General features: G+C 43.5%; 2 protein-coding genes across 2 annotated transcripts in view; one reads left to right on the top strand and one right to left on the bottom strand.

Moving 5' to 3' along the window:
- The window catches only part of grid2ipb (glutamate receptor, ionotropic, delta 2 (Grid2) interacting protein, b), a 39,315-nt gene extending 29,053 nt beyond the window's left edge, over nucleotides 1-10,262 (top strand). Inside the window, 12 exon segments of the mRNA XM_079577621.1 lie at nucleotides 1,111-1,412; nucleotides 2,737-3,399; nucleotides 4,876-5,025; nucleotides 5,405-5,492; nucleotides 6,621-6,698; nucleotides 6,969-7,165; nucleotides 8,660-8,815; nucleotides 8,903-8,989; nucleotides 9,073-9,202; nucleotides 9,339-9,457; nucleotides 9,535-9,699; nucleotides 10,146-10,262. Of these exon segments, the coding sequence (XP_079433747.1) occupies nucleotides 1,111-1,412; nucleotides 2,737-3,399; nucleotides 4,876-5,025; nucleotides 5,405-5,492; nucleotides 6,621-6,698; nucleotides 6,969-7,165; nucleotides 8,660-8,815; nucleotides 8,903-8,989; nucleotides 9,073-9,202; nucleotides 9,339-9,457; nucleotides 9,535-9,699; nucleotides 10,146-10,217 (2,207 nt within the window). The 3' untranslated portion in view covers nucleotides 10,218-10,262.
- Nucleotides 10,263-13,107: 2,845 nt separating this feature from the next.
- Nucleotides 13,108-18,018, bottom strand: part of arhgap17a (Rho GTPase activating protein 17a) — a 33,061-nt gene continuing 28,150 nt past the window's right edge. Inside the window, exons 19-20 of the mRNA XM_079577472.1 lie at nucleotides 17,314-17,871; nucleotides 13,108-14,202 (exon numbers count right to left, since the gene is read on the bottom strand). Of these exons, the coding sequence (XP_079433598.1) occupies nucleotides 14,075-14,202; nucleotides 17,314-17,871 (686 nt within the window). The 3' untranslated portion in view covers nucleotides 13,108-14,074. The remainder of the gene's footprint in view (nucleotides 14,203-17,313; nucleotides 17,872-18,018) is intronic.

The raw sequence follows: 18,018 nt of genomic DNA, 5'->3' as shown, positions 1-18,018 counted from the left end.
GACAAAGTAACGGAATATGTTACAAAATACATTTTAAGTATTCAGTTTTCAATAACTAAATACAGTTTCAAAGTATTCTCCCCAACACTTTGAGATCTTGCAGCTACGAGACTTAGCGCATTTAACTGGGAAGTACGCGGGGTGGGGAAACACCCATGGCCAATGGCGATGTTATGTAGAACAACCTTTTCCTCCAACCAGACTCCGCGGCCGGAAGTGTGCTTTTGTTTTGGTCTTGGTAACACATTTGTGAGTACTGACATCTCCTCGACACGAACATTGTTTAGCTGGGGTTAATGGGGTTAATAATGTTTTTAGTTTGACCTGTGAGAACCTTTAATGCTTAAGGAAGAACACAAGGCAGTGCACTGTAAACGAGGGAATGAATGTGAGGCTGCCATCAGAGCACCGCCCTCAGTGCTACTTGTAAGAAACCACGCCTAAGTCGACCTGCTCTCTTTTTATAAGCGACGCCCTCTTGCAGGTGCAGGTACATAGCGCAACTCGGAAGATAACCATAGCGTTTAGAGTTTGCTCTGTCCTGGCACCAGGCTCAACATCTAGCCCTGTGTGTTTCATGTCCATGAGTTGGCACATAGGTGATTAGCCGGCGTCATGCTTTTAACTTTGAAAAATCAATGCGAAAAATCAATGGGATTTTTTGCATCTGGACCCCGACACGTGATTCTGCGGGACGGTTGATTCTTTAACCCATGGAGTGTCTACTCATATTATTTACTAATATTATTAACTTATAAACTTGTTAGTTTAAGTTAAATATGAATACAATGTTGTGATTTTTGAATTAGTCTGATAGAGTTAATAAAAGCTAAAAGGATTATAGAATTGTCAATAAGCTACACTCTGCACCTTTGATAAGTAAAAATGTATTCATGACATTTCCTTAATGCTTCACTTAGAGTTAAGCTATCAATATTAAGTATAGATATTGTATTAGTTAAGTTAGTTAAGTATTAAGTAAGTGTTAAGTAACATTTATTAAGTAGATACATAAATAAATATCTGCTAATGTTTTTTTTACGACAGGGCCCTTCCAAAACAGCAGCCATCTTTGAAACAAACATGATTCCTCTTTGTCGGTCCTCACAGGCAGCCGTAAGTCCGGTCTGTCCCTCTCCTGGAAGGAGCCCCTGCCCTCCCAGTCCTACGGGCTCCATCACCAGAGCAGCGTGGACTCCAACCCGTACGTGAGTCTGGAGAGCCCGCCGGCGTCCCCCTCGCACGCTGTGGACGGCGATGGCACCAACACCACGAACCGTAGGAAGAAAGTGTTCACCTTCTCCAGACCGCCGCGCAGCCGGGACACGGACAAGTTCCTGGACGCCCTGAGCGAGCAGCTGGGACACAGGGTCACTCTGGTGGACGATGTGGGGGAGAATGACTATGAAGAGGTGAGGGACACGTGTTGCTAATATGCTACATAATTATAAAAGCTCCTGGGCTGCACAAAATTAGAAACATGTGACAAAAAGCCCTTTTATAGATGGGTGTTCAAAATGCTTTGTTTCAAACCCGGGCAACAGAAATAAAACAAACTTTAGCCAGACTCCTCGCAGCAGCAGGGAGTAGTCTGACAGAAGCCATATTGTGTGATTGCAAAAGGAAGAAAGATATATGATGCTGAGATTGTCAGTGTGTCCCCTGGGAAGTTACGCCACAATACACTTCTGTCTTTAAAAGTGGTACAAACAAAAAGCAGTATTTTGCAGTAGCTACAAATTGGCGACTGTGCAGCCCTGCTTCTCTCCCTCGCTATGTTAAAGCTGTTGATAAAAAGTGTCTAGTTCCATGATCAGCTTGTGTACTCTAGTCCAGCTTTATTTACTGACATATTTACAGTATAGTGTCTGACGTATTTGTTAGAGGAGCTCTAAATTGCGCTACACTTGTGTCACACGAACAGATTTATCAAGGTGGTTGTCATGGTTTCAGAAGAAGAGGTGTGCCAGTAAGTAATCCATAACCTACACAGAGTGTATTTATATCGCCATATGCCTGAGATGAGACGAGACTAGATGCATGAACGCTACAGAGGAGTTTGAAAAGTGTCGAGGGGCTTCTGTGTTTGTCTGTAGACGTAGAGATCAATCATGCTCATGTTAAAGATGAGAAAACTGTTATTGAACTTTATATACGTGATTCATTAATACGTTTGTAAATGCATGTGTAGATCAGATATCATGTAGTTCAACAAGTGCTGAGGTGTTTTTTTATTTATGTAGTCTAGGGCTGCACAATACTGTGAAAGAAAGTAGTATAAATCAACTAATTATTTAATATCATTTCAATAAGGCATTTTAAAAAATACTTAAAACTTGGGATCTGTGTCTAAAGGCGGAGAGAAATGATTCTCAAGCTCAATACTGCAATAGTTTTGCAATACATTGTGTGGCCCTACTGCTATTATTATAGTAGTTTTTAATTTGATCAATTGTTTTTTGAATGTTTACGAGATCGTCTAAGCTGAAGTAGGCAATGTGAAAAAAAATGTTTCTTCCTGAGTCAACAAGTCATGGAGATTAAATTATCCATGTTTATTGGCAAATCTTGATACAAAAATGAACCCGCATAGTTGCCTACAGCAGCTTAGTGATGTGTCAGCTGAATAAGCTCTTGTTTACTCTTGTCGTTAAATGAAATTAAGAAGTTGTCAAAACATTTCATGTCTCTGCCGTTATAATGATAAATGAATGTATTTCAAATGTCTTTTTGCAGATGAATTTCCCAGAGGACCAGGAGGGGGGCTTCGTGCCCCGTCAGCTGAGCAGTGAGAGCAGTGAGGGTCACAGTAGTGGGGAGGAGGCGCCCTCTCCCACCTACTCCGAGGAGGGAGAGCCCATCCCTCCCCCTCCTACCCAGAGCCCTCCTCCCCCTCCGCCCTTCCATTCCCTCATCCCTCCCCCGATGCAGTTCACCGACACTGTCCCGACGGCGCGCTTCTCCCCGGACCACGTGCCCCGCAGCCGCATGCCCTTCCAGCCGCACCACCCCATCATCCCCCCGCCCCCGCCGCCGCCCCGCACCCTGCTCACCAGCCGCTCGCCGCTCCACAAGTCGGACAAGAAGCCCCGCCTGCAGCCCACCACGCGCATCTCTCAGGGACACAGCACGCTCCGCACGGCCCACCCCAACCGCTACCTGCCCCGGCAGCTGAGCCAGCCCGCGCCTCTGCTGCACCCCTGCTCCACCTCCCCCCAGCCCTCCCCACAGGTGCTCCGGCCCACTCAGGCTGTCCTCCAGAGGCACCACCAGCTCCACCACCAGCACAGCTATCAGGGCCCGCTGCCCCCCTCCCTCAAGGACCACTGCAACTCCCAAAGTCAGAGCCAAGCCCCCGCCTCCACACACTGCAAGACCCGCCAGGACCCGTCGCCCCAGGTAACCATGGTGGAGGTGTAGCCAGAGCTGCCCTGGGCCAAGTCTGTGCCAGTATCTAAGAGCACATTTTCCAACCGCTGCAGCTCCACCTGTGCTGTTATTATTAGCGACAGTTGTTGTTTCACACATGAAAGTTACAGCTGAGTTCAGTTCTGCTCGAACAGCATCACCCGCTGTGTTAAAAATAGAACATCTGTTTTAAAAGTCTGTCAGCGTCATTGCCAATGATGTGAAAACCTAGCAACAAAGAACAGGATTTTTTTTCTTCTTTTAATTAATCCTTTTTTATCCGTTTGCCATTCGCATCAGAAACATGAAAATAATTCACAATTCTTAAAGGGATATTTCAGGATTTTTGACATAGGGCCTCATTTCCTAGTTATCCAGAGTGTTGCTGATTTCTGGACATATTTTTTTGTAATTTATGCAGTTCTTCTGTTTGGAGAGTTCCATGGCGCTAGGCTAGTGCAACGCTAGCGCATTTCTATGGTATCAGCTAGCCTGCATTAAAAACAGTCTGACCCGCTCCACAGAGCACCTGAGGCAAATCACTTATAACGCCAGACTAACCATATAAATGTCTGTGTCGATAAAGTAATTTTAACCATTTTGCATTTCAAAATACCTTATATTTGAGCAGCATCAGCTTCGTGGTTGTATAAGCTAGGCAGAGGCGGAGTGATCTGCTAGAAAATAGTCCCTCAAAATGCGATCATTCATGTGATGTAAGGTCAATTATATTCCAAAAATTATTCTATCAACACAGACATTTATATGGTTAGTCTGGCGTTATAAGTGATCTGCCTCAGGTGCCCTGTGGAGCGGGTCAGACTGTTTTTAATGCAGGCTAGCTGATACCATAGAAATGCATTAGCCTTGCAGTAGCCTAGCGCCACAAAACTCTTCAAATATAAGATTGCATGAAATACCAAAAAATATATCTCCAGAAATCAGCAACACTCTGGATAACTAGGAAATGAGACCCTATGTCAAAAATCCTGAAATATCCCTTTAAATGAGCGTCTGGGCCTGTTGACAAGGAATGTTTTTGGCAACTTCGTGTGGGCCAGTGTCGGGTAAAGACTACTTCCTGTCCACATTTGAACACAAATTAAAAATAAAATAAGTAAATGAATACTTCAGTAAACATCAAGCCAAGGGTGCTTCATAAATAATAGTCTAGATGGTAAATTTAAATTAACGTTAGCCTTTAGCTTACAGTTATGAACACAGAATCTCCTCAAGTGAAGTTTTTAACATGCCGTAAGTCATTATCCAAGTCTTCTGACACGTAATGTACTGTTTAAATATTTTTTCAGCAAGACACGGCTAACTAGGAATAAAACACAGACAGGGAGCAGGTGTTACTGTAGGAAGTCAGCATCATGTTGCTACGATACATTCAGTACTCTTAATTTGTCCATCTCTTATATTACACACAATTCACCCCTAACCATCTCTGTACTTTCCCCCCAGGCCCCGCCCCCTCCTCCCCCGCCGCTGCCCCCTCCGTGCGACCCCCCTCCCCTGCCCAAACCGGGACACGCCTCGGACCCCAATCACATGAGCGTGAAGAGACTCCGCTGGGAGCAGGTGGAGAACTCCGAGGGAACCATCTGGGGACAGGTGAGCAGCTATGGTTACAGTAATATGTATGAGAGCGCCAAAACACTCCAGTTATATTCATGCAACACAACTTTAAAACTCAGTCTAGTCTAATATGAAGTCTTGAGAAATGTGGCTGATTATGAAAGCATAGCACTGCAGTCTTACCTGTGAATTTCACCACTCGGGCTGAGACTTTCCGCACTTCGCCCACATTTCGAGACCTAACACTCATCCACTCTGTCGCCGCGGTTATGAGTCACGCTCCTGGTGTCGAGCTAGATTGATTTTTTTTTTTTTTTTTGCTCTGATTTTTCCCTTGAAACGCCAAGTTTCAGACAAAATAAACTTATAAGGGTGTTGCGGATAAAACTTTATAATAATATAGTCTTCCCTTCAGCTCGGAGAGGATTCCGAGTACGACAGGCTCACAGACATGGTGAAGTACATGGACCTCGATCTCCACTTCGGGACGCAACAAAGATGCAGTAAGTTATCAGACTTTTTTTTTTTTCATTCATTTTTTTCTCGCTGCTTTTTGTTGACATCATTTCATTTGAGTGAGCTGTCATCATTTTTCATCCGAATTGTCGTTTTTCTGTTATAGGCGTATAATATGCTGTAAAGTAATTCCTTCTTAGTCATTACTTACTTATTTACTTAGTTATTCAATTAAGATTTACTGTTGTTTTTTTGAGTGGGAGGAAGCAATAGACAAAAATGGATGAAGTTTTCATTTAGCCCTGTATCAAAGACAGTTCTGATGTCCATTCATTGAGAAAAGATGTTAACCTGATACGTTAACATTAGACAAACAGTCAAGTTTCAACTTCTTAACCCTGACCCGAGCACATTTCTTCCAATTTGGCTATACCCAAATCTAAAAGCTTCTTGAAAAAAGCAACAAACGAAAACGAGGATGAAAAACATGGCAACAAAGCGACAGAAATGTGCCAGAAAAGCGACAATCACACAATAATAAAAAGCAACAAAAAGTCCACAAGGGAGAGAATTTGATGAAAAACTGACGTAAACACAAAGAGAAGCTTTTACCTTTGGTTAAAGTGGGGGGTAAGAGGTTAAAGCCGCACTGCAGAACTTCCCAGTATTGTATTATTGAAATAAAGCGTTTGCGAGAGGAAGTAACCCAAGTAAGCTATTTTAACGTTATGTAAGGCTACGGGTAAAGCAAAGCAAAGCTGCAGCATCTCCATGGAGACGGGCAGGTGATGTCTCGCACCTGCTCCTTGCAAAGTAACAAGTTGTTTCCATGGGCAGGAGAGGTATTTTCTCACTAATGAGCTTCCCGTAATTGTATTTGATTCTGTTTATTGACTTGAGCGTGGCTTTGGGGAAGTGCGTGGCTTGCCAGACCTGCGAGTTTTTGTCCACTGACCTGTTTTGTCCATGCGTTCACAGCTGTCATGTCCACCGTTCAGTTTGACGTCTCATCTTTTCTCCGTGCGGCACCACCCCTCCTCCTCCTCCTCTGACAGTAGAACCATCAGCTTCTTGATAGCTTGTGTTTGTGTGTGTGTGATATTTTAGCTCATAGCCCCCTGGTGCCCGGAGAACCCACGTTAAACTCTTGTTAAAATGCTCAGTCTCTCCTCCAGAGCCAGCCTTTCTGCCCGAGAACTTTAAAAAGAAAGACGTGGTGGAGATCCTGTCTCATAAGAAAGCCTACAACGCATGTGAGTATCAAGTTTATTCACTCAAATATATATAGATAGAAACTAAAATAGATTGAAATGTCATGGACTTTCTGTTGAAATAGAATTTACTACAGACGTTCTGGAGCAATAACCTTTCGCTCTTTCTGAACCCACTGTAATAATAACCAGACAGGATGAGAATGGTGCCGTAGCCCGCCCTGGTACTCTCTGGAAGAACACCGGGTCTCTGGTACACGGTGATGTTTGTGAAAAACCCTCAGTAAATGTGCCTCTTCCCCTCGCGCACAGCCATCCTGATCGCCCACCTGAAGCTGTCCCCCGAGGAGCTGCGAGACGTCCTGCTGAACATGAGCACGGACAGACTGGAGCCGGCCCACATCAAACAGCTGCTGCTGTACGCCCCCAACGAGGACGAGGTCACCATGTACCGGCAGTACGACCAGGAGCCCAGCAAGCTCAGCCCGCCGGACCACTTCATATACCAGGTGCGACGACAGGGGGCCTGAGCAATATGGCTCCTGCTGATTACTGTACACAGTGATGATTGGAATAATTGCCAGAAAGACTAAATTCAAATACATTAAAATAGTATCAAAGACTCTTAACCAAACGTTCTTTTTCTCCGACATGTTCTCATTTTTTTAGCCCCAAAAAGGTTTCCAGATGTACCCGTCGCAAGAATTCACTCTGATTTTTATACAAAACTTGCAGAAATAAAACAAAACATAGGCACTAGTAGGGGTGAGACAACGATTATGTTATATATTGTGATATTTTGTAGGACAATACGATGCTGATTTGATGCCGTCATGCATATTAATCACCGACATCATGCATATTAATGAGGCAGCAGTGCTCTAGTGCCGTCACAGTCAATAGAGACCAATAATGATCAAGAATTCAGTCAGGGCAGTAGGGGGCAGCACTACAATTTTAAGCACTTGGACCATACACAAATATATCACTTCTGACGATAGTTTTTTAGGATTTTAAATAAGATTAATTTGGGGTTGATTTGTTCCTTTTGAAACAGGATTGTGGTTTCTTATTTAGATGTAAATGAAGTGATGCCACTGACAGACTGAGACCCATTTTCAGTGTAAATCAGGGATTATTTAATCCAGACCTGGGCAAAATACGGAGATGATTCAGTCCGGCCCACAACTTGTAAGGCATAAATTCATAAGTATGTCCAAAAAAAAGTAAGTCTCAAGCCCATTCCTGTGCGGAGTTATGATTTTTTTTTAATTACCAGAATGCTCACTCGAGCCACTAGGGGGCAGATTAAATAAGAATAAAAGCAAAGAATTACACAGGTGTCCAGCAGAGGGCACTGACATAATAAGAAATCAGGATATCAACAACACATTGTAGTCCAGTGGGAAATGGACAGTATGCACCAGGGCAGCTATGGCTACAATAGTAGCTTACTACCAGGCTTCTCATGTGGCCCCTTGTGAAAATTAATTGCCCACCCCTGATTTAATCACTTATTTATTTTCATATATATATTTATTATTTACACATGAAAACAAATCATGATTAATATGTAGCATGTTAAAAAAAAGTCAAAAATCTGTTATTTTTCTGCAGTATATCGATTATCGCAGTATCAGTGAATCGTGAGGTTATCGTTATCGTGAGCCATGTATCGCGAAGCGTATCGAATCGTGTGAGGTACCCAGAGGTTCCCACCCCTAGACACTAGTTAGCGAAACCAAACATGTTCCTAATCCGATAACAACAGGCAGGGCATCCAACATCCAAAACCAAATTCACTCATCAATAATACCCATCACCCCCTAAGTCCATATCAATTTAGCTTAGCTCTTTGAATGTAAACCTCAGGCAATAAAACTCGTAGTGAACAAGAAGCAGCCTCACGTTTATGACCTCAGTTCACAGATCCTCCACATGGACTCTTTATATTGGACTATACTGTTTGTGTTGTGTATGTAAACTGGCCTGGCCTCGTGCAGATGCTGTCGGTGCCCGAGTACAAAACCCGCCTGAAGAGTCTGCACTTCAAGACGACTCTGCAGGAGAAGACGGAGGAGATGAAGGTGGCCTTTGACTACGTTTACAAGGCTTCGGTGGAGCTCAGGAGCAGCAAGAAACTGGCCAAAATCCTCGAGGTACGACTTCATCAGGGATTATTTCTGGAAAGTCTTAAATCGGTTACTTTTTGACACGTGATAAATGGTGATGTCTTGTTTCCGCAGTTCGTTCTGGCCATGGGCAACTACCTAAACAACGGGCAGCCCAAGAGCAACAAAACCACTAGTTTTAAGATCCACTTCCTCACTGAGGTGTGGCCGGCGTTACAGCTTTGTTATACTTTGGGAAATTTCAATTGAACGACGCCTCACTCTTTCCCTTTTTCCTTCCCCAGTTGAGCACGACCAAAACCGTAGACGGGAAATCCACCTTCCTCCACATTCTGGCCAAGTCCCTGTGCCAAAACTTTCCCGAGCTGCTCAACTTTTCCAGAGACCTCAGCACGGTGCCTCTGGCTGCCAAGGGTACGCGGGCTCGAAGCTGCAGATATGACTTAGCTTTATGAGGGGTTTATGAAGGAATGCACTTCTATATCCTGTCCGCAAGTGTAAGCTCAGAGCTGGTTCCCTTATACTCTTCTGTCTCGCTTTTCCCCGCTAGTGAACCAGAGGATAATCACAACAGAGCTCACTGACCTCCAGACCACAGTCCAGGACATCAGGGCGGCCTGCGTGAAGCTCCCGCCCACGCCCGAAGACAAGTTTGCCTCTGTCATGAGCGTACGTCCCGCATCAATCACATGCAGCAGAAATACAGCGTAATACAGTCATCGACACATCAACTCCTGTCCCTGCAGAGTTTTCTGGAGAACAGCCACCCCTCCATCCAGTCCCTGGAGTCTCTCCAAACCAGAGCCATGGAGGAGTTCGCCAAAGTGGCCTCGTATTTCGGAGAAGACGGCAAGACCACCAGCACCGAGACCTTCTTTGGCATCTTTGCGGATTTCATCTCCAAGTTTGAGGTGAGGCGTTCATGAACAGCATCCATGTTTTTACGACGCTAAAGTGTGGATTTATGCTTTTTTCAGAGGGGACTCTCAAAGGTACAGTTTCTCAGGTACATTTTGTCCAGTAAGATTGTATTAGCTCAACAGTTTTTATGTTACTATGAAGTACTTTAGTAAACACGATTAAAGGGAAAACATGCGGTTTCGGAAATGCTATTTTGGTACATTACATACCTTGCTAGAGAACTTAATTGAAGGGCTGTTTTTATTTTGATGCAACTGTACTGTTACTCGCCACAAAGGTTTTCGTAGTCGTCTGTACCGGGTGGTTGTAGAATTGAAGACGTTTGGGCTTCATCAAGGGTTGAAGACGAAGCGAAACACCCTCAGTTTACTCCACCCGGCTATTCCTTCCTTTTGATATTCACACTTTTTTTTTTTTTTTTTAACCCTTCTTCCAGAGAGCGCTGACGGACACGCAGACCCCCGACAACCCCCGGAGTCCCAGGCTATCGTCCCCTCTGGCCTGGTAGTTGAGAAACGTCCGCTCGCACCTCAACCAAAGTGCCAAGAACTCAACACGGAGAGACAAGTGGACGCAAGGGACCCAGGCCAACCAAGGACGGGGCGCACACAGCCAACAAACAATACTGTTAGCGCTTCAGAGCTCGCTTACCCACACGAATTAGCTGTGTTTATTCTTACCACTCTATATGTAAAGTTTATCTTTTCTATCAAAGTCTACGGACATGTAAAGAACGCTCGATGTATAAGTGAATAGAGGCTACGGGGGGGGGGGGGAGTAGCTCGTGTTTACAGTGACTTGGTTTAAAACACTGGTGCTGCCGCAGTAAGGACGAGCATCATCTATAAGTCAACGCGAGGCTGGAACAGGACGGTAAGAGCTGCTTTTTCAGTCCCTCAAATCCACAGCGGCGCGCAAATGGGGAAATAAATCCGAGAGAAAGCGGTGGGAGGGAGCAGGAGCGAATCCTTTTTTTGTGACAATTAGCCCCTTGTGACTAACTGTCTGCTCCCGCCCCGAGAGATGCTAACGGCCCCCTCCGCTTTGTCCGATGCGGTGTTCTCAAAGCGAGTGGGCGGCCCCGCTGTGAATAAACGCGCGTGGGCTCCGGAAAAAAAAAGGACTCCTGTAAATGGCTATTTCCTGCTTCTCCGGTCGCCATGGCGATCTCATGACTCATCGGCAGCGTCTCTAGTATTATCGGGAGCGTACACTGACGGCTGGCTATGCACTGCTCACTCGACGTGTTTTGATTTCCAAAGTATGACAAAGTATTTATTATTATCTCGTTGATTTTTTTTTTGCACAGCTATAGTGAAGCGTACAGGGGACAGATGTGTGTCGTCTGACTTTTTCTTTTCTTTTTTTGCATGTCGGTGCAAGTTTCAGTGTTAAAAAAAAGTGCAGCTCGTAGCATTTATATATCCCCAAGGTTATGAAACGATGTGTTAGTCTAGTTAGGTTTATTTATTGCCTCTTTTGTAACTGTTTTATATGTATATTTCCGATGTAAGGCCCCCCAATATTTGTGGTTGTTTTAGTTCACGTTTGGCTCGATGCTCTGAGGTTTATGTTTTGAAACTATAAAACGTGCTTGTAAAATAAAAACGCATTTTGGCTCCGAATTATTTTATCCAACCCAGATATTCTTAAGGTGACAAAGGTTCAGCTCGTTCACACACAAGCGCTAAGCAAGTCAAGTAAAGACAGGCAGTGGATACAAAGTATAATAAGCCTATAATCTAATGTTATTTTATCTCCATACAAATACTGCAACTCATAGAACAATCACAGTGTTGCCTGTGATCCTAAGGTTGTGGCGGAAAACCAGTACTAAGTAACTCATGCCCCTAGAGGCCATAAGCGCCACTGCAGGTGTCGTAGCATGTTGCGGTTTTTTACTCATTAATTGTCCATGAGAGTAAATACTACGCTGACAGAAAAGACAAAGGGAGAGAGGGATATTGTACATGCAGTTACACAATGCAGATACTTTTTTTTCACTCTAACGTGGCTGTAAATACTGTTAAAGTGGTGCTAGCCCGCAGCTAGCTTTGCCCGTTACCCTGTGTTAGCTTCTTCTTTGTGATGCCATTGGTGTGTATTGATGACTCCTACCCGGTGCAGGCAAGGTTGCAATTGTGGTTTTCTAGCCAGAGACACCAGGGGGGATGAAAGACCCCCCAATCATCTCATTAACACTTGTATTGCCCCAAGAAGGACTACGGAAGGGATTTATTAAAGGAGGGGTATTATGCAAAATCGACTTTTTCAAGCTTTACATCATGTTATTATGTCACTTCCTCATTAAAAACGTGCCTGAAGTGTTGCCTTGGCACATTCACGTATTTTTGAGTCATCTGTAAAAACTCTGATGGCGGCCATTTTAGGGATAGGTTTGCCTGAGTCCTCCTAGGAACGCCCCCACCTCCTGGAGACGCCTCCGAGCTTTCGTCACCATCCGAGTAACCAACCACTGCTCCTCAGCAGAACCCCCTCCCCACTGATGCCACAGACAGCGTGTGGAGGGGGCGTGTCGGAAAGGGTCAGAGGTTCTTAAAGAGACAGAGGCCTATTTCAAGACATTCACTACAGCCATTTTGAGAGAGCAATTTTATACAAGGCAGTTATTCTAATTTACTGCATTTACAGACCAACAGAAGGTTTGGTCATCATTGTAGTGTGATATAGACTGGTGCTATGGGACTGAAAAAAGCATAATCCCCCCTCTTTAAGGTAAACAAGTTACTTAGTACTGCTTTAAAATCTCATAAACACTCATGTTAAATGTATAGATGATCATAGTTATTTTAGAGCGATTATTGCCATGGAGGCTCCATTTTGGTGGTGGCGTAGCTCAGGGTGTAGGAAGGTTCATCAGGGAGCCAGAGGTACGGCTCCCACCATGAAACAAAATGAAAGACACCGACTCATGAAAACAGCTTATATAGTATAGACTTTATTTTCTTTGGAAATATAACCAGGCATTCTTATTACATGTTTTGACTCATATCGAAGCTCATAGACAGCATACAAACCGGAGCTCCAAACTGCAGCATTTGACTTTAATGGCGCTTGTTCGTCTGAAGAGCCTTGGCTCATCAAGCCCTCTTTACGTGAGAATAAGGCAGCGAGGCACGGGGGACATGACAGGAGGATGGGGATAATAAAAACGCTCCATTTGTCTGTAAAAACAAACCTTTGAGATGATCATGACGTAGTACCATATAAGGACAATTACACATGGCCTGAAATTCACTTTGAGTTAACCTCGACTAAATATTTGAATATACTTTTAGTTTTCTGCTGTATGGTTTTGTCTAGGTTCAGGTTATGGTTTTATTCAAATCCTGGAGCTTAGGAGAAAAGAACATGTTAATTCACATTGTAATATCTGGAAATCTTGTAGTTTTGGTCTGAATTACATTTTTATTTAGTTTTCATGTGCAAAATACCACTGACAAAAGCAGTTTTATTTAAGTCTGGGAAGAAGGAGAATAAAAAAAAAACCTTTTGACCTGCCAAAGTCGATCGACGCTTCACTGCCGAGGCCCCGCATGGCGGCGTTCCCCAACTCAGCGCGAAAGACGCAAATAAATCAGTCGCAATCAGAGCATCAGAGCAAACGAAACAAAAGAAAAATACTGACTCTGTATTCCTCAAAGCTGCTAAACCCCGGCAACTTTACAAAACCACCAAGTCCACCCAGTTTTAAATACTCCTTTCCCTGAAAACGAAAGCAACACTGTTTATTACAAGCATTACGGTAATATCTATTAAGGCATGTATCACTTTAAAGACTGCATTCATTTCATCAAGTCACTGGGAATGTCTTTTTTTTTTTTTTTGGATAAATAAATACAAAAGAAAAGAAAGAGAAAATAATTGGTTTACGTAGAAAAAAAAAAAAAGTGTTTTGAGACGACCGGAAACCCGCAGTCACCAGCTACACTTGAAAGCATCATTTTGGTTTTGAGGGGCTCGACTTTTTTTAACCCATTACAGTTTAATTGTATTTGTTCTTAAGGCATTCGAGAGAAGAAGAAAAAAATGAAAAGACAAACAAACAATGTCCCGAGTTTTCTGTCCATTTTTTTGCTGCGATTGTCTTGGCTGCTGACGCTCGGTTTGTATCGCACGGGTGAAAAGTCGTGTTAGGATATGCTTTTGCGGACATTATGTGCTTTTACGTGAGTTGCAACAGGTCGAGTTTGCCGTCGGAGAAGTCAGAATTCAGATGAAGGGACAGTAGAGAGATGAAATAACCAGAGTTGACCGGTATTCAGCCGATGTGATGAGTCGTGTGACCGAAAGGGAAAGCGGCGATGGACAGTCTGGGGATTCGGGGTGGGGTTTGTTTCCTGGTTAAAGCACGGTGCTCTCAGTGTCCAGTTCACAGTCTCGGAGCAACAGCGCGGTGGGCGGGTTCGACGGGTCCACGCCGAAATCCGGGACCAGCGCTCGACTCAGCCCTTTGAAGGACATCGCCGGGTCTGGACAGAAAACAATGGGATTTTAGGGCAAATCATCCATAATAACCACACAAATGTCATTTATGATTTAGAGCCCATTTACAAAGCATTACTCGTCAAGTCAAATGAGATAATAATAATGATAATGATAATGATAATGATAATGATAATGATAATGATAATGATAATGATAATAATAATAATGCAGGGGTTCATTGGTGTTTTACAATAAAGCCAGTGCAAGGTCAAACAGATCAGAAACACTGAAATAGATGAGATCAATTTGGATTACACATTTAACCTCTTAACTGAGCACATTTTCTCCAGTTTGGTTTTACTCAAATCGAAAAGCGCCTCGACTGGAGCTTAAAGCCTATAGGCCAGACTCACAAAACTGATCAAAACATCACTTTTTGTTTGTCACGTTTTGTCACTTTTTTTTTAATAGTGTTTTCGTCAGGTTTTTGTCTTTTTTTTGTAGTGTTTTCTTCAGGTTTTTTTTAATATTGTTTGTGTTGTCACTTTTTTTTAATAGTGTTTTTGTCAGGTTTCTGTCACTTTTTTTTATCGTGTTTGTGTTGTCACTTTTTTTTAATAGTGATTTCGTCAGGATTTTCTCTCTTGTTTTTGTAGTGTTTTCTTCAGGTTTCTGTCACTTTTTTTTTTATAGTGTTTTCATCACATTTTGTCAGTTTTTTTTATAGTGTTTTTGTCACGTTTTGTCTTCTTTTTTTAATGTTTTCGTCAGGATTTTCTCTTTTTTTTGGTAGTGTTTTCTTCAGGTTTCTGTCACTTTATTGTGTTTTTTCCTCAGGTTTTGTCACTTTTTTGGTAGTGTTTTCATCACATTTTTGTCAAAACTCACTTTTTGTCACTCTTAAGTGGCATTTTTGTTGATGTTTTTTTTATCACTCTTTAGTTGTTTATTTGTCGCTTTTCCATTGTGTTATTGTTGCTTTTCTGGCCCATTTTTGTCAATCCTTTGTCGCTTTTTTTGCGTTTTCATCCTCGTATTCGTCGTTATTTTGACAATATTTATCAAGAAGCTTTTAGATTGGGGTATAGCCAAACTGGAGAAAATTGTGCTCGGTTCAGGTGGGAGTTAAGAGGTTAAGAATCTTATGGCAATCAAAAATAAAACAATAAAAAAAATCAATGTCCAATTTGTTGGACTTCGAAGAAGCTTTTTTTTTTAAATTCTTAACACAACAACGACCAAAGTGCCTCCAGGGAAAGCCACCAACACCAACAACAGAACAGCAACAGCAAAGCAAAGAAAGTGCCATGCAGGAAAAGGAAGTAAACAGCAGGTGGCGCTGTTTGCCCAGAGTCTACAGTGCACTCAAGCTTCAAGCACAAAGATGAAAAAAAATGAAGGCTAAAAAGTGTTCATTATAGCACTTGTTTTTGTTTTAAGACGTCAGTTCTGGGATGTTTTAAGGTGTGGAGTGGAAAACGCTGCAGCTCATGAGCATGACGGTAAAAGGAGGAATTATTATTCACATGCTCGACCTGTGAACAGTGGTCACAAGACGTGTGGGGGATGTCCGGGCGAGATAACAAGAACAGCGGTATTTTTCACTGTTGGAAAACGTGTGATATTGTCGAAGATGTAGATGGAGGCACGCCTTTTGACTAAAACGATTCAAACTTACAGTGGGACTTGCATTTACCCATTGAAAATCGTATAATGTAAATAAAACTGTGCCACAACTGATACAAAAAAGAAAAAAAAAGAGGCTATACAACTGATTCTTGTGTTCATTGAGGGTAAATCTAAAAATGAATGGAATAAATTCAGAAAAAATATAGAAGTCCTGTGGAATGTGATTTGTTTCAACTTATGATAAATACCAGATTTTGAACTGAAACAAAAAAAACAAAAATGGTAACTTAAACATATGTCAAAGTTCAGTTATTGTCATGGATTTCCGTTTTTAATTTGTTTAAAGCTTGTCAAGTCTTGTTGTGACACAATTTGAATCGATACAGCTGGACAAACACTTGATTTAGACGGCCGGCGGTTTCTGGAATAACCAACACCAAGCATCCGAAGAGAGAGTATCGTCTAAAACCGAGTACGTGTCCAGATGTATCAAACATATTGGGTTGAAAATGAAATTAAAGGCCCTGTAAGTTGTTTTGTTTTTTGTAGTGAATAGTGAAATGAATTGAATTTGAAATCAACTTTGTCCTCCTTCAGTATATTGCATATGCAGTGGTTTGTGAGAAAATAAAATAAAAATCCATGTGAATAAAAAGCATTTTCGTCAATCGGCTAGTTTTTGTTAGCATTACTGAGCTATTCGATATACGGAAGCTTGTAGTTTATTTACGGATGAAAAAAAAAAAAAAAGTTTATTTACGGATCAAACATGACGGCAGCAGACGCGACGCTATTTTTCGATCAAGCTTTAGGCCGTGTTCTAAATAGTTTAGCTCGAAAGTAAAGTTTACAGCGGGTCCGTCATACGTCATCGGATACGATGATACGATTGGCTGTGGCCTCGTGCAGACGCATGACAGACATTTGTAGCGCCCAATAAACGACTATGGACGATCGTAAACCACACCTCTCCGACGAGAACATGAACTGGTGGTCCCCAGATTAAATATCACTTGTGATTTTAGTCTGGCTATCAGTGAACCTGAAAGCCGTGAAGAATTGGGATGTCAGAAATGTGTTATGAAAGTTGAGAATGAATGAACCACAGTTTAAATGTTCACTCCATCTTTCATTGGTATAAACAAAAACAAAAACAAAAAAACAGGTATAAGGCCCCTAATTGGTAAAATAATATTGTTACTGCAAAATTCAAGATTAGGATGTGGCAATATTTTCTCATAAAGTGCAGCCAATATTATTAATACATCTGCTGGGCCAATTTTTTTCCCAGTAAGGGCTCAGTAAATGGCAAATTAAAATAAAAAGCAACCCCAGAGACGGCACAAAGTGTTAATGAAGAAGCAAAAGACCAGCCAAGCAGCAAGTGTCAATTAGGACGAACCTCTGACTAGCGCCTCTTTAATCTGTGGAGGTATTAATGATGATGTTAGAGGGACAGCGCTGGAGTATCGGACGCGGCATTAGAAAAGTTGGAATCATGCAGGCGGTCGAGGATCAGTCCTTACCCATCATCTTGTAGGCGCCGGCGCAGATCCCGTTGGCGTCGCCGCCCACTCCCGGGGCGCTGTGAGGCTGCGGGGGCGGGGGAATGGTGGGTCTGTTCCTGGGTTTGGGGACAGGGCGTGGCCGGGGTAGGGAACCTGTGTGGTACAAGGAGGGGGAAGGAGCGGAGACGTCCTGAGCCGGCGTGGAGGAGGGGTGCAGCGGCGGCGGGGTGTCCGGGGGCGAGGGGGTGCTCGGAGGAGAGGCGGCGTCTGTGCTGGGCTGGTCCGCAGGAGAAGGCGCAGGGGCGGCGCCGGGCTGCTGCGTGGGGGGTTCGGGCGGGGGGTGGCTGGGCGCCTGGATGGGAGGCTGGTTGTTGGAGTGCCTTCGGGGCGTGGCGCTGGGCTGCGAGCAGGGGGAGGGGCTAGGGGACGTGGGGGAGTGGCTGGATGGAGGTCGGCTACCGGGGCTCAAAGATGGGGCGGGGCTGGAGGACGAGGAGGCGGGGTTTGGAGAGGTGCAGGGCTGGCTGGGAGGGGGGTTGGTGGGTTTGGGGGGCGCGGGTGCCTGCTTCTTGGTACCTGCGAATAAAAGAACATACATTTGATCAGTTTAAAGATAAAAAAGTGACCTGGATATCTCGCTGTGTGATTATGAGGAGATTATGAGTTAAATCCACTGACATAGAGCTTGGGTGGTTTGAAGCCAATCACTCCCTGATCTGCCAT

This window comes from Gobius niger, assembly GCF_951799975.1.
Source record: "Gobius niger genome assembly, chromosome: 19".
In the NCBI taxonomy this organism is placed as follows: Eukaryota; Metazoa; Chordata; class Actinopteri; order Gobiiformes; family Gobiidae; genus Gobius; species Gobius niger.
Note: the sequence above shows the minus strand (reverse complement) of the source record. Positions and strands in the feature narration are given on the sequence as shown.